Genomic DNA, 14,128 nt, shown 5'->3' on the forward strand with positions numbered 1-14,128 from the left:
CTTCACCCATCAGTGGTCATTTATAGTATGGCTGATTGGTGTAACTGTTATAATCAGCATAAAAATAATAGTGGTCACATGAAATACTGTATTTACGTATTACCATTGCCTCCTGCGCCCTGGTCATGGATACTACAGATGGGGTTTCCTGCAGCTCTCTCCAAACAGGCCCTCAGAGCCCGATTCATCTTCTGCTCCATTTCAGCATCTCCTCTTTGTACTGCACCCAAATCACGATCACTGGAGTTATCACCCTGTACCTACAACACACATACACAAACAAATAGATTTCTGCTTGCATCTTACCACTTTTAACAAAGTGGTACATAACATCCAGATACAGATACCGTATGTCTGTCAAACAATTAAATCTCAAACCTGATAAGATTAACATCAACATCTACCTGCACAGAGGACGCAGCGCCTCCACCTACACCAATCCTATACACAGGCCCTCCTATTTTCACCACCTCCATACCTAATACCAGAGAGAAATGTAAAATGCAAGGACAGGAGATGCACACAATGAGCCATTTCAAACTCTGCGTACCCATTCAAAGGCATCTCACTTCAAAATCTCACACATACACACGTTTTCATATTTCATATAAAAAGACAGGAGTCTTAATAAATTTATTTTACCATCATGATTCATGACCGTCCACAATTTCCTACCTGACTCTGCCTCCTCTTTCTTCACATGCTTATCCTCAATGGAGCCCAGTCCACCGCTGAACATTATTGGCTTAATCCATTCTCGACGCTCACCATTGGCCAAGCGCATTCCAAAGGACCGGGCAAAGCCTTAAGTCATGAAGGCAAAAACATTTATGCTAGAAATGAAAACAAACTGCTCACCAATTGGTCGGTTTCTTAAACACAGCACAGAGCTAAGACACCACAGTACAGTATACCTGCCAGCACTGGTTCTCCAAACTTGTTGCCGTAGTCTGAAGCACCATCACTGGCTTCAATAGCCACCTGCAAAGGAGGGGCAAAACTCGAAGGGTACTCCCAACCACCCTCCTCCCATGGAAGGGCAAAACCTGCAGTCACATAAGACCAAGAAGATAGAAGGACTTTAATTTCATGCCCAAGGTTTTAGTACCTTCATGTACATTTTATATTAGTTAATCCAAGTGCAATGACGGCGTATTCTGAAAACCAGACCCACCTGGGATGTGAAGGTTACCAAAGCAGTACCCAGCAGTCCCTGCAATCACATGTCCACCTCGACCTGCACTTTGTACATCCCTGATTCGCCCACCAGTACCTGTGGTAGCACCGCTGAAAGGAGCGACACCTAGAATTCAAATTAAAAATAAAAAATAAAAAATACAATTAGCATTAACATCCACAAGGTAAAAAGAAAAATAGTCTAGTTTGTGTCTTCATCTTTTGCATTAGAACAAAAACAGTTTGTAATAAAGATGGAAATAAGCATGCGATTATATTTTTATACTAGAATAATTCTTTACCTTATATTAGTGAAAAAAAAATTATAAAAATCAAAATCAATTTGTTAATGTTTACCTGTTCCACGTTATATTCTGGGCTCTCTTAAAGGCAGAGGAGGTAATTTTTTTAAGAAGCATTTTTGTTATATTTCTTGATATTCTCTTTACATCCTGACAACAATGAATAAATAAAATGCTCTGACGATAAAAAGAAAATAAATCTGTCATTTGTGTCAGTCGCAGGGCTGCAAAAATCTCATCCAATCATTTTATGTCGTCCGAATGAAACGTTTGGATGGATTACCTGCCTGTCTACCTGCCTACCTGTGCGCACACTGCCCCTGCATACATTGCGCATGACTGGAGTCTTCTACAAGGCGAGGCAAATATATGGCAGACATACTGCTAAAAGTTAGCAAGCTAGTTGACAGCTGTGAGCACTAACAATAGCCATACTGCTAGTGGACTCGTCCTCCAGCAGTAATCAGGCAGTGCACGTTCATGGGTTTTGGAGTGGCTTTGAAGGGAGGGGGTGTGATTTTTCACTTTCAAAATCTAGCTTACTCTCGCTGGTTTCTCCAAAATTGCTTACCCTGCCTTTAAGTGCCTTTGTGCAACATATCTTCTCACACACTATGCATGTGAAGTATACTCATGGTCACTCCCCAGCTTACCATAAGAAATAAAAGGACAACTATTGTTATGCTGACACAATGTAAACGGAGGCAATAAATATGGGTAGTTATGGAATGTCTCTAAATCTGGCTACATCTCTGAAGCACTGAGGGTTGTATCGACTAGATGATGAGCGTATACACTAGTCACCACTGTAGGGAGCTGTTGACTGGACAGGGCAGTGGTAACAAGATCAACTGTGAGCTGCTGCTCACTTACGTATCCCCCCTGCTCTCGCTTATATCAGAATGCAAGCAATTGAAGGAACAGGACACTTATGGCCCTTTTCCACTACCCTTTTTCAGCTCACTTCAGCTCGCTTCAGCTCACTTCAGCCCGACACGGCTCGCGTTTCGACTACCAAAAACCGGCACGACTCAGCTCGTTTCAGCCCTGCTTAGCCCCTAAAACTCGCACCGTTTTGGAGTGGGGCTGAAGCGAGCCAAACCGTGCCGACTGAGGCTGGAGGCGTGAGCAGACACTCCCCTGTGCACTGATTGGTGAGGAGGAGTGTCCTCACATACCCACACACGCCCCGCGAGCGCGCTGGGATCTGTAAACACTGCAAACCCGGAAGGAGAATAATTACGAATTACGAGAATTTCTGAAGCCTTATGCGCCTCGCCTCATCTATACGCTCTTGCCAGTATCTGTTGGCGTTGTCACCGACAACAAGCCACAGCACAGCACCAAGACCAGCAACACTAACGACTCCATGTCCTCCATGTTTATTGTTTACTATCCGGGTCGTGAGACTACCGCTGAAAAGCTCACTGAATCAGTGACATACAGAGCATCGTGGACGAGTTCGCGGAGCGCAAGGCTCGTCGTATGCCCTTCAAATAATGCGCGCAGTAGGCTATTGATGTTTTATTATGAGCCATGTACAGTATGTCGCCGAATGTTTTTTTGTTTCTGAGTTACATGTTCGTTTGAAGGACTTAATGTACAAAATAACATAGTTGCACCCCGTAGTGTTGAAATTGGTAAACACAGTGCATTCAGTGAGGTTTGCACCGCCCTCCTTTTACTTCTGACTCTTCCTGTCACCACTCTGAGCGCTCATTCGTATGCCCTTCAAATAATGTGCGCAGTATAGGCTATTGATATTTTATTATGAGCCATGTACAGTATCCTAATGTTTTTTGTTTCTGAGTTACATGTTCGTTTGAAGGACTTGATGTACTAAATAACATATAGTTGCACCCGGTAGTGTTGAAATTGGTAAACACCGCAGTTGCGGATATTTTGTAGCCTAAAATGATGTTATGATAAGCTTTAATAAAGGGTCCGGTCATTTGCCCCGCCCCCGGCCCGGCTCTGACTTGTTCCGCCACTGTCACTGATGTCACTGTTTGCGCTGCTTAACGACATCACGTGACGTCCACCCACTTTCACTAACTCCACCCAATGTGTCCACCCACTTCCAGCCAGCACGGTTCAGCGCGGTTGTAGTCGAAATGCAACTCCAACAGCCCCGCTCAGCTCGACTCAGCTCGACTCGGCACGGCACGACTCAGCCGCGTTTGTAGTGGAAAAGCGGCATTATTATGAATGTTGACTTTAACAAATAATTAACCCTGAAACAAGTACGTAAAGAGCAGTGTTCTCCAGGGAGTTCAAATAGCATTCATTTTGAAATAGCATTTTCCTTCTTGAAATAGTGTTAAAATCCACTCTATATGTTTTATAAATACATTCAGTCGGTAAACAGGAAGTCGATGTGTGATAGACCTGAAAATGGTATACACGATATAGAACCCCTAGCTGAAGCTCAGTACCAAATATCAAGCAGTTGTGATTTGTAGTTGCTGAGAAAAGTGTTACGAAAATTTTGTAGATCCACTCTGTTTGTTTCATAAATACATTCAGTCGGTAAACAGGAAGTCGATGTGCAACAGACCTTAAAATAGTATACACGCTATAGAACCACAAGCTGAAGTTTGGTACCAAGTAGCTATGTTTTGTGGTTGCTGAGAAAAAGGGCGTTTTGGACATACGGAAATACGGATGGAGGTAAAAAAATTTTTTATCCCCCCTCCTTCGGAGCGGGGGCATAAATAAATAAATAAATAAATAAATAAATAAACAGTGAGACAGACAGCAAGGAGATGCAGGCTGAATATACTTTGGTTAAATGTACTCATTTTCTTTTGCTGTAACGGACACTTTCAGATGACTTGGCATGACATGAAGACGTGCACGTGTTTTTCCTTTAAAGCTAAAAAAAATATTTTAATGAAATCTGAATATAATGAATTCCATTGTGACCTGTGGTGTGTGTGAAAGAGCGCTTTCAGAGTCGCAGGTTGCATGTGACTAACCAATCCCTCTCAGCTAGTTTAGAGTCAGATCAGTGGTGCATGTCAGGTCAGAAAGGTCAATTCAGCCTGGGGTTCGCAAGCTACTAGGGTTGACAATGCTGTAAATATTGCATCCTTCAAGGCACTTCCACATCATGCTGTCCACTCTCAGTTTAAGAAACAATTCTTTTCGCTTTGCATATAAAGAATTGTTACGTCCTTAAATAGCGCAGCAGTGTAACATGATAAACAGAGTGGTTATTTTGTACATTTATAGCATCAAGTTATTTATTTATACTGTATTATTAATTAATAGTGCAGGGTAAAAAGCTGAAAATTTATTTTCAGGAGCCCACTTTTGGAATTACTACTCAACTCTTTTTTTAAAAAAATAAAAACAGCAATAATGATGCAACCTTTATAAAGCACAAATTGTGCTCATGCTCTGACCTGTGGGGAAGTTGTGTGTTTCTGCAGTGAAGATGACGTGTCTGGTGGTGTGTTTGGTCTTGTAGCAGCTGGCCTGTGCAGGGTCAGTGGGGAACATGCACTCCAACTCCATGCCTTTAATACCACTATGCACATACACACACATGCATATACACACAGACACACACACACACACACACACACACACTGAAGCTGCTGCTGCACTCAGAGTGACTCATGATGGTTATCATGCTGGCTGACTGACTGACTGACTCTCACTCCCTCACCTGCTGTTATCACAGAACTTGATGACATTGTTCTGATTGCTGTGCTGCTGGGTGCCCATGATGAGGCTGAACAGAGTGTCTTTCTGCTCCTCTCCGTCAATCACCATCCGGCCTCGGAAGAACCAGTGGCGACTGTGCTCACTGTAGGGAATATCAGAGGGGAAATTTACTTTTACAAATTTCAGATATAAACCAGTCTTTTTAAAAACAAATCTTTAAATGTTGTGTACTGTATATGAGATTTCCACAAACAAGTATTCATTGCACATAAATTTCCCTGTATGGAGGAAAAAAAGGGAAAATGTTTTAATGAAAACGTATTAATAATGGAAGTCTAAGGGCAGTTGTTTCCACCTTTTTCTCAGTAGAAAGTAACGTGCAAAAATTAATGACCATTTTCAACCATAAACCTACACACCTGTTGGACTGGGCAAGGTCAAAGCATTCAACACTGGTTGGATTTCTCTTCACCCTCTGGAACAATGCTGTGTAGTAGTCCAGATCCCAGGAGTCAAAGGCTAGTCCTGCTCACAAACAATTATCCAGGGTCATATGAACAATCAGAGGACAACAATTTCATATAGCGATTTTGGTCACTAAATTTTTATTCAGATGAAGTTAGATTTTGTTTATTTTATGATTAGTGAATAGAACACAAGATGTTCTAACATGTTAACACACTTTCATTTTTGTTGCAACTGTTGATTGTGCTATTCCAGAGAGGCCTGCAACACTAGCTATATTGTGGCACGGTGGCGTAGTGGTTAGCACGGTCGCCTCACAGCAAGAAGGTTCCAGGTTCGAACCCAGCGGCTGGCGAGGGCCTTTCTGTGCGGAGTTTGCATGTTCTCCCCGTGTCTGTGTGGGTTTCCTCCGGGTGCTCTGGTTTCCCCCACAGTCCAAAGACGTGCAGTTAGGTTAATGTGGGGCGGCCTTGGGCTGAGGTGCCCTTGAGCAAGGTACCTGACCCCTGACTGCTCCCCGGGCGCTCTGCTGTGTGCATATGTTCGCTGCTTCAGATGGGTTAAATGCAGAGGATGAAGTGTGCATGTGACAAGTAAAGGTTTCTTCTTCTACACAGTATGGCTACACTTTTGAGACTGCAATGGCCTACTTTTTCCATTCACATTCACTCATCATGTCCGTATGTCCATCGCCCCCAACACATACACACGTATCTTGTGACCCAATACATTCCATCTCCTCTCATCCTGTGACAACTACACTTCTTCTAATTATGTTGAATATCATGTGCCTCTAATCCGCATCCTCTCAATCAGGACTTTATTGCTGTTTCGAATGGTGAGAGAATATTCTAGTAACGATGACAAAATTATAACTGCACTTTATAAAAACACTCGCTCACCAAGCTCATCATTGGCCCTCTCCAATGCAGCACGACCTTTTCCTAAAATGTCAACTTCGAATACTTTCTGAGGCTGAACATCCACCAAGAAAGATTCAATGGGCTTATTGTAGACACATTCTGTCATGCTGTCATACAAGAGGCTGATTAACTTCTCCAGCTCCTTAGCTTTCCTCAGCTCATGCAGCTCATCCTTCAACAGAATAAACGTGTGTTATTTACATGTTTACTCAAAACAGAGCAACATTAAGATCATTTAAATGGACAGTAATAAGGCCAAAGTGTTTAAACTGACTAACAATTGTCATTTTCCATCAATACTGCTTGTTACTAATAACTGAAGTAGCTAACCTTTGTGTTTTTATTTATTAGGGCCTAAATAACAATTGTGTAGTCCTCACCAACATCTATAAACAAACAAATAACCAATATGTAGTGATTTTTTTTTCCCCAAAAAGTAAACCCAAATTCAGAAACCAGGTGGGAAAAATAAGTACGCTCCACCTACTTCCATAATCATTAAGACAGTAATTAGCAGTCAGGTGTTACTAGTGAAACGCACAAGATTAGTTAAATCATCAAGTGTGAGTATCTCTATAAAAGCAGAACTTTGGCTGTTTGGTTTTCTGGGGCACTCAGGTGTGTGTCTACATCATGCCAAGAAGAAAGGACATCAGCCACGACCTCAGAGAAGCAAGTGTTATTGCTCGTCAATGTGGGAAGAGTTATAAGACCATTTCCAAATAATTTGAAATTCGCCATTCTACAGTGAGAAGAGTTGTTGGGCAGTGGTAATAAGAGTGGTTAAGGCATTGAACTATTGATCAGCAGGTCATTAGTCTAAATCCCAGCACTTCCAAGCTGCCACTGCTGGGCCCTTGAGTAAGGCTTTTTGCTCACAACTGCTCAGTTGTATAAATGAGATAAAGGTAAGTCACTCTAGATGAGGGTGCTTGCCAAATGGCATAAACATAAACTCTAAATTGTTTACAGAGCCTCCAAGGCAGTTGCTAGTCTTCCCAGGAGTAGGCATTCCAGCAAACTTAAATCGGACCATTTAATGCTCAGAAATATAAAGAAAACCCAAGGGCTACATCATGTGACCTACAGGCCTCTGTAAGCACGTGAAGTGTTTATGTTCATGACAGCACATTCAGAAAAAGACTGAACAAGTATGGCTTTCAGGAAAGGGTGGCTAGGAAAAAGGCCTTCTCTTCAAAAAGATTATGATATGACCTTAGTTTTGCACAATCAAAAAAAAAAAAGTCAACATTTCACCAAAATGATGTGAGACTCAAACGCTTACAGCAAACACTTACTTCAACTTATTGTTTCTAAAGGTGGATCTACATGTTATACGATGTACTTATGTTTTCCCCTCCTGGTTTCTGAATGTTGGTTAACTTTTTTGGGGGGGAAAAAAAAAAATCACTACGTATTGAAGCATTGGGGGGGGGGGGGGGGGGGTTGTCATTTGTTTGTTTACAGCAGAGGTGGACAAAGTATCCAACTTCATTACTTAAGTCAAAGTACAGATCCCACTGGTCAAACCTTACTCCGATACTAGTGAAAGTTGTCCAGTCAATTTTTTAAAAAAATACTTAAGTATTAAAAGTACATTTTCTGTCAACACATTGTTGTATTATTGCCACAACGCTTATAATACCTCATGCCTCTGAAGCAACCTACTGGATTATTTTGTGAATTCTTAAAATGAATGTATGCTGTGCATCATGGTGGTTTAACGTTAAGCTAGCTAGTCAGTGAAGCTCCACCTGACATGCTAGCAAATTCTTTTCAAACTCCATCATATTAGGTAGCTAATGTTACTAGAAAAGAAAGATTTCTACATTTTGTTTATTTGGCAAGATTATGCTAAAACATTTCTGAAAGGACTTTGGGTAAGTTAACGTTATTCATGTTAGCGTAACTCCATTTTTACATGCTAACTAACAGTGTCCAAGTTAACTAGCTATGTGTTAACGTTAGCCGTGGACAAGGCGATGGCAACTTGGTGGGCAAATCCATAGAAAGTCATTTGTCTAACCAGACTGCATAGCTATCGCAATGTTACCGTTAGCTCTAAAAGCACAGACAACTTCGTTGCAAGCTTTCTCTTGAATAAAATGTTTACAGACCTCAATATGCTTCCGCAGGTTGGACGGCAAGTTTTTGTAGGCCTTGATGTGGTTTGTTTTAGGTAAACAGAGCAAACATTTAAAACGAAACGAATCTTTAATCCTTGCAGAAAACTGAAACATGGGTTCTAGGTGCATGCATTTCCCAGAAGAACCGCCTCCTTCCATTCTGCCATCAAATGATCATGTTAAATAATGCTGCGGAGAAATCACTGAACTTGATTTTATACGGTCTATGGATGAGACGTGACCCTGATAGGTGATTACTGATAGGCTGTCTCAGTGTCACCTGCGAAAAAAACAAACAATCACATTTTAGAAAAGAAAAGGCCATCCACTTTCAACGTCACTTCACAGTAACGAGGACCTTGATAGAAATGTAGTGGAGTGAAAAGTATGATATTTGTCTTTCAAATGTAGTGAAGTTCAAGTCATAAGTTGCCCAAAAAAAAAATACTCAAGTAAAGTACAGATACTCAAAGTGTACTTAAGTACAGTATTCAAGTAAATGTACTTTATCATCCACCTCTGGTTTACAGAAGCTGGTGAAGACCACACAATTGTTATTTAGGCCCTGATAAATAAAAGCAAAGAATTGAAGGAGGGTGTACTTCCTTTCTCTCTTAAAACTGTACAAGATGATAATATTTATTATGCAACAATGTGCAAGTGCGAGCTGGTAGTGATGAAGTTCTCAGGGAGTGCAGCAGTTGTGCAGACCTTGATGAGGTGCCTGCGAGATAGTTCCACCCTGGTCACCTGATGCAGGCCTGCACTCTGGCAGATGGACACAGCATTTGTGGACCACGCAGTGGAGAAGTTCAGCCTGTAAGGAGCAGCAAAAAGCTACAAATGAGGTTTACAAAGACTATACTGAGGACTGCGGCATTTATGCTGCTACTTCTCTGGCTACAGTACTGATGTAGGAAACATATCTGTACAATACATTCAGTTATTAAACAATGTTGATATACCTGGGGCCAATTTCCACCAGGCTCTCTCCTGGCATAATCGCTCTGAGAGTGGGCTCATCAGACAGCTCTGAAGACTGAGGGGTAAATAACCAGCGCAGGATATCTTTCTGCTCTGCACTCACACAGTCAACACCTGACAGAGATACAGACAGATAGGGGGAAAAAAAAGGATATGGTTGTGAAGGGCAAAGAGGATTTGTCCTCCTTCTCTCATAGAGAAAGAAGGCAGCTATTCCATTTGGAAGTACATGCAAAACATGGATTTTAATTGGTTAACTTGTCTGAATGAGTATTTCAAATTGCAGATTGGTATTTTTAACATGGTGTTAAATTTATATTTTAAAACAAAGACTCTCTCAGTACGTCTGTACAAAGAAAAAAATTTCAGGAATCTTCATGTATTTAGGGATCTTACCAAATAGGCTCCATGACATCCCAAACGTGAATTATTAAAGTAACCCAGGAGCTTTTATAATCGTGCTACGCTAGCTAAAAATGGTATTAATGAACTAAACTGTGGCGGTTATTGCATATTTTTGAATCAATAGCTGAGAATATAGCAAACAACCCAGAGAAATCTACCATGTCTACCTGTGGCAAATCTAAGCTAGTTTGCTAGCAGCTAACCAACCAGCTAGCTATTTGCAATAACAGAAAGACATGAGTGTTTCCAATTTGCATAGCATGTACACTCACTGTAAACTTTAAAGGAACAGTCCACCGTACTTCCATAATGAAATATGCTCTTATCTGAATTGAGACGAGCTGCTCCGTACCTCTCCGAGCTTTGCGCGACCTCCCAGTCAGTCAGACGCGCTGTCACTCCTGTTAGCAATGTAGCTAGGCTCAGTATGGCCAATGGTATTTTTTTGGGGTGTAGATGCGACCAAACTCTTCCGCGTTTTTCCTGTTTACATAGGTTTATATGACCAGTGATATGAAACAAGTTCAGTTACACAAATTGAAACGTAGCGATTTTCTATGCTATGGAAAGTCCGCACTATAATGACAGGCGTACTAACACCTTCTGCGCGCTTCGGCAGCGCATTGATACGGAGCTCAGATATCAATGCGCTGCCGAAGCGCGCAGAAGGTGTTAGTACGCCTGTCATTATAGTGCGGACTTTCCATAGCATAGAAAATCGCTACGTTTCAATTTGTGTAACTGAACTTGTTTCATATCACTGGTCATATAAACCTATGTAAACAGGAAAAACGCGGAAGAGTTTGGTCGCATCTAACTACAGCCCCAAAAAATACCATTGGCCATACTGAGCCTAGCTACATCGCTAACAGGAGTGACAGCGCGTCTGACTGCGTCTGACTGACTGGGAGGTCACGCAAAGCTCGGAGAGGTACGGAGCAGCTCGTCTCAATTCAGATAAGAGCATATTTCATTATGGAAGTACGGTGGACTGTTCCTTTAAGACAAAACATTTGAGGTGCTTCATGGGTACAATGAACTGAGGCCATTGTCTTTCTTACCGTTTCATCCTTTTCTATTTCCCTGCACCACCACCCAAATCTCAACCCTGTCCTGTTCTTCATCTCACCGTTCACTTCCACATTGTAGCAGAGTTCAGTGGTTATGGTGACGTGTGGATAGAGCTGTATGACCCTCTGCAGGCTCCGCCCACCTTCAGCATCTGCCCTCCTGTAGAACTGCAAGACTGACATGATCCTGGCAATGACACACACAAAGTTAAAATTTTGCTTACACAAACTAAACAGCGGGTATCACAAAGTTTCAAGTAAATGTTTTCATGTTGCACAACACAGACACATAGTTAAAACAGTTTGAAAGCCTCAGTCCCTGAAAACATGATCAGCAAGTGGTTACTACTCAGGATTAGGAGACACTATTGTGCTGCCTCAACATAAAATTAAACTAGAGGGACAAGGACCGACAAGTTTGAGAGTTTTTAAGAGAAAAAAAACAAACCACTACAAACTAACTACATTCACACCTACCACTGATACATGCTATTGGCATCCAGCATTCTTTAAAAAAAAAAAAAACTTGAGTCATGTGCTGATTTTGCTAATACTGAAAAGATAATGAAGCTAAAAATATTCATTATTTAAATCAATACATTCATTTTAACTATCTTACAAGATAATGTCCCTATTAGTGATCAGTTGTCGCCATAGTCATAGTCCCATCAAGGTTGCATATTCAATTTTTTCTAGATGGACAAGCTTATGTTTCTTATGCTTGCCCAGAGATGCATAAGCAAAACTGCTTCTATGTAAATGTTTCAGCATCATGAGGAACTTTTCAGAAAGTGAAGGAGAAGAAACGACACTCGCATCAAATTTTTACAACAGCACACAGAACTCAGAAGACATTACACAGGACATACAACCTACAGATTAGATTTTTTTTTCCTTGGTACAAGAGAAAAATGAAATGTTCCTTATTGGTAGGGAAGAAGAAGCCTTTATTTTTGTCACATGTACACTCAAGCACAGCAAAATTCCTCCTCTGCATTTAACCCATCTGAAGCAGTGAACACACACACACACACACAAGTAAGCAATGAGCACACACACATACCCAGAGTAGTGGGTAATGCTACAGCACCCAGGGAGCAGTTGGGAGTTAGGTGCCTTGCTTAAGGGCACTTCAGCCATGATACAGACGGAGGGTCAACTCCCCTCACGTTTTTCCTGCCGGTCCCAGGAATCAAACCATTGGCCCTTTGAGCCCAAAGCTGCTTCTCTAAACTTCAGACCATGGCTGGCCCCAAGGTTACACATATCTCATCTCATCTCATTATCTCTAGCCGCTTTATCCTGTCCTATAGGGTCGCAGGCAAGCTGGAGCCTATCCCAGCTGACTACGAGCAAAAGGCGGGGTACACCCTGGACAAGTCACCAGGTCATCACAGGGCTGACACATAGACACAGACAACCATTCACACTCACACCTACAGTCAATTTAGAGTCACCAGTTACCCTAACCTGCATGTCTTTGGACTGTGGGGGAAACCGGAGCACCCGGAGGAAACCCACGAGGACAGGGGGAGAACATGCAAACTCCACACAGAAAGGCCCTCGCCGGCCACGGGGCTGGAACCCGGACCTTCTTGCTGTGAGGTGACAGCACTACACCACCGTGCCGCCCGGTTACACACATATATATATAAAAAATTAATGAATTAACCATCAGGGCGGCACGGTAGTGTAGTGGTTAGCGCTGTCGCCTCACAGCAAGAAGGTCCTGGGTTCGAACCCCGGGCCCGGCGAGGGCCTTTCTGTGTGGAGTTTGCATGTTCTCCCCGTGTCCGCGTGGGTTTCCTCCGGGTGCTCTGGTTTACCCCACAGTCCAAAGACATGCAGGTTAGGTTAACTGGTGACTCTAAATTGAATGTGAGTGTGAATGGTTGTCTGTGTCTATGTGTCAGCCCTGTGATGACCTGGCGACTTGTCCAGGGTGTACCCCGCCTTTCGCCCGTAGTCAGCTGGGATAGGCTCCAGCTTGCCTGCGACCCTGTAGAAGGATAAAGCGGCTAGAGATAATGAGATGAGAATTAACCATTAGACTGACAAAAATATGCTGTGCATCCTTCCACATTCAGTATGAGCAATGCGCCTGGCCAGTGTATCAATATGCCCAGAATCTACAATGCACAGGTATTACTCCTTGTGCTTCCATACACATTGATTCCTGTGGACCCTTGCCCAATTGATGATTGATTCCTGTGATGTACTTTGCCCTGTCTTTGGAAGAATGCAAGGCCTGAACTATCTGTGGTCTGTGCATAACTTTAAAGCTTAGCAGCTGTAAAGAAAAATATATCAGAGGAGTATCAATATCAGTTGATATTCAAGGTTTCGGTATTGTTATAGTTCCAGTATGTACACGTATCAGTGCTTCATATGGATGTGCAACAAACAGTGAGCAGAGAAGTTGTAGCTTGGCTGAACAGTAAGGAATGCCACAGTCTTGTGCAGCTATGAAGATGATCATATGAGCTGTCACCATAAACTACACAGGGGTCTGTGAAGTGTAGAAGATCAGGATGAACTCAGGGTCAAACAGACAGCCCTTGGTGTTGCACCACGGCCTGAACATCAAGCACAGACCAATCAGAAGGGTTGAGTTCACTGATAAACCTCTGTTTAACGCAAGTACAAAAGAATTTGCCTTTTCCACTAACCTAAAGAGATGTAGTATTTGATCACGTGACACTTTACAATTTAATGAATAAACTCAAGTATTGTTTACACTGTTACACACAGGCTAACAAAGTGTCAAGCAGCTAAACTTTCTAATCATTAAGTCAAAATAAAGACAATGTTATGGCTCATTCCCTAAACAAAGCGTCAAGCAACTCTATTTATGTCTCTATAATAAAATTATGCAAACATCTTACCTTCCAGGTGTTTGGGCGAGTTAGTATGAAATGAAGCTGACAGATCAGATCAGTATAATACAGTATGCAGAACTCCTGACCAGTGCAGGCAGACCTGTACTCAACCCACGTGTCTGATAC

General features: G+C 42.2%; 1 protein-coding gene across 3 annotated transcripts in view; it reads right to left on the reverse strand.

The window, feature by feature from the left end:
• The window catches only part of pfas (phosphoribosylformylglycinamidine synthase), a 47,118-nt gene extending 32,990 nt beyond the window's left edge, over positions 1–14,128 (reverse strand). For 2 of the 3 annotated variants that reach the window (XM_060917509.1, XM_060917511.1), the window contains exons 1-13: positions 14,009–14,128; positions 11,183–11,310; positions 9,630–9,762; positions 9,376–9,481; positions 6,518–6,710; positions 5,570–5,675; positions 5,152–5,292; positions 4,886–5,010; positions 1,175–1,303; positions 915–1,046; positions 676–804; positions 405–478; positions 104–260 (exon numbers count right to left, since the gene is read on the reverse strand). In XM_060917509.1, the coding sequence (XP_060773492.1) occupies positions 104–260; positions 405–478; positions 676–804; positions 915–1,046; positions 1,175–1,303; positions 4,886–5,010; positions 5,152–5,292; positions 5,570–5,675; positions 6,518–6,710; positions 9,376–9,481; positions 9,630–9,762; positions 11,183–11,306 (1,549 nt within the window). In that variant the 5' untranslated portion in view covers positions 11,307–11,310; positions 14,009–14,128. Of the gene's footprint in view, positions 1–103; positions 261–404; positions 479–675; positions 805–914; positions 1,047–1,174; positions 1,304–4,885; positions 5,011–5,151; positions 5,293–5,569; positions 5,676–6,517; positions 6,711–9,375; positions 9,482–9,629; positions 9,763–11,114; positions 11,311–14,008 lie in introns of those variants that run through there. The other variant, XM_060917510.1, reaches the window with a different exon arrangement.

Source organism: Neoarius graeffei, chromosome 3 (assembly GCF_027579695.1).
Source record: "Neoarius graeffei isolate fNeoGra1 chromosome 3, fNeoGra1.pri, whole genome shotgun sequence".
NCBI classification, from domain to species: Eukaryota; Metazoa; Chordata; class Actinopteri; order Siluriformes; family Ariidae; genus Neoarius; species Neoarius graeffei.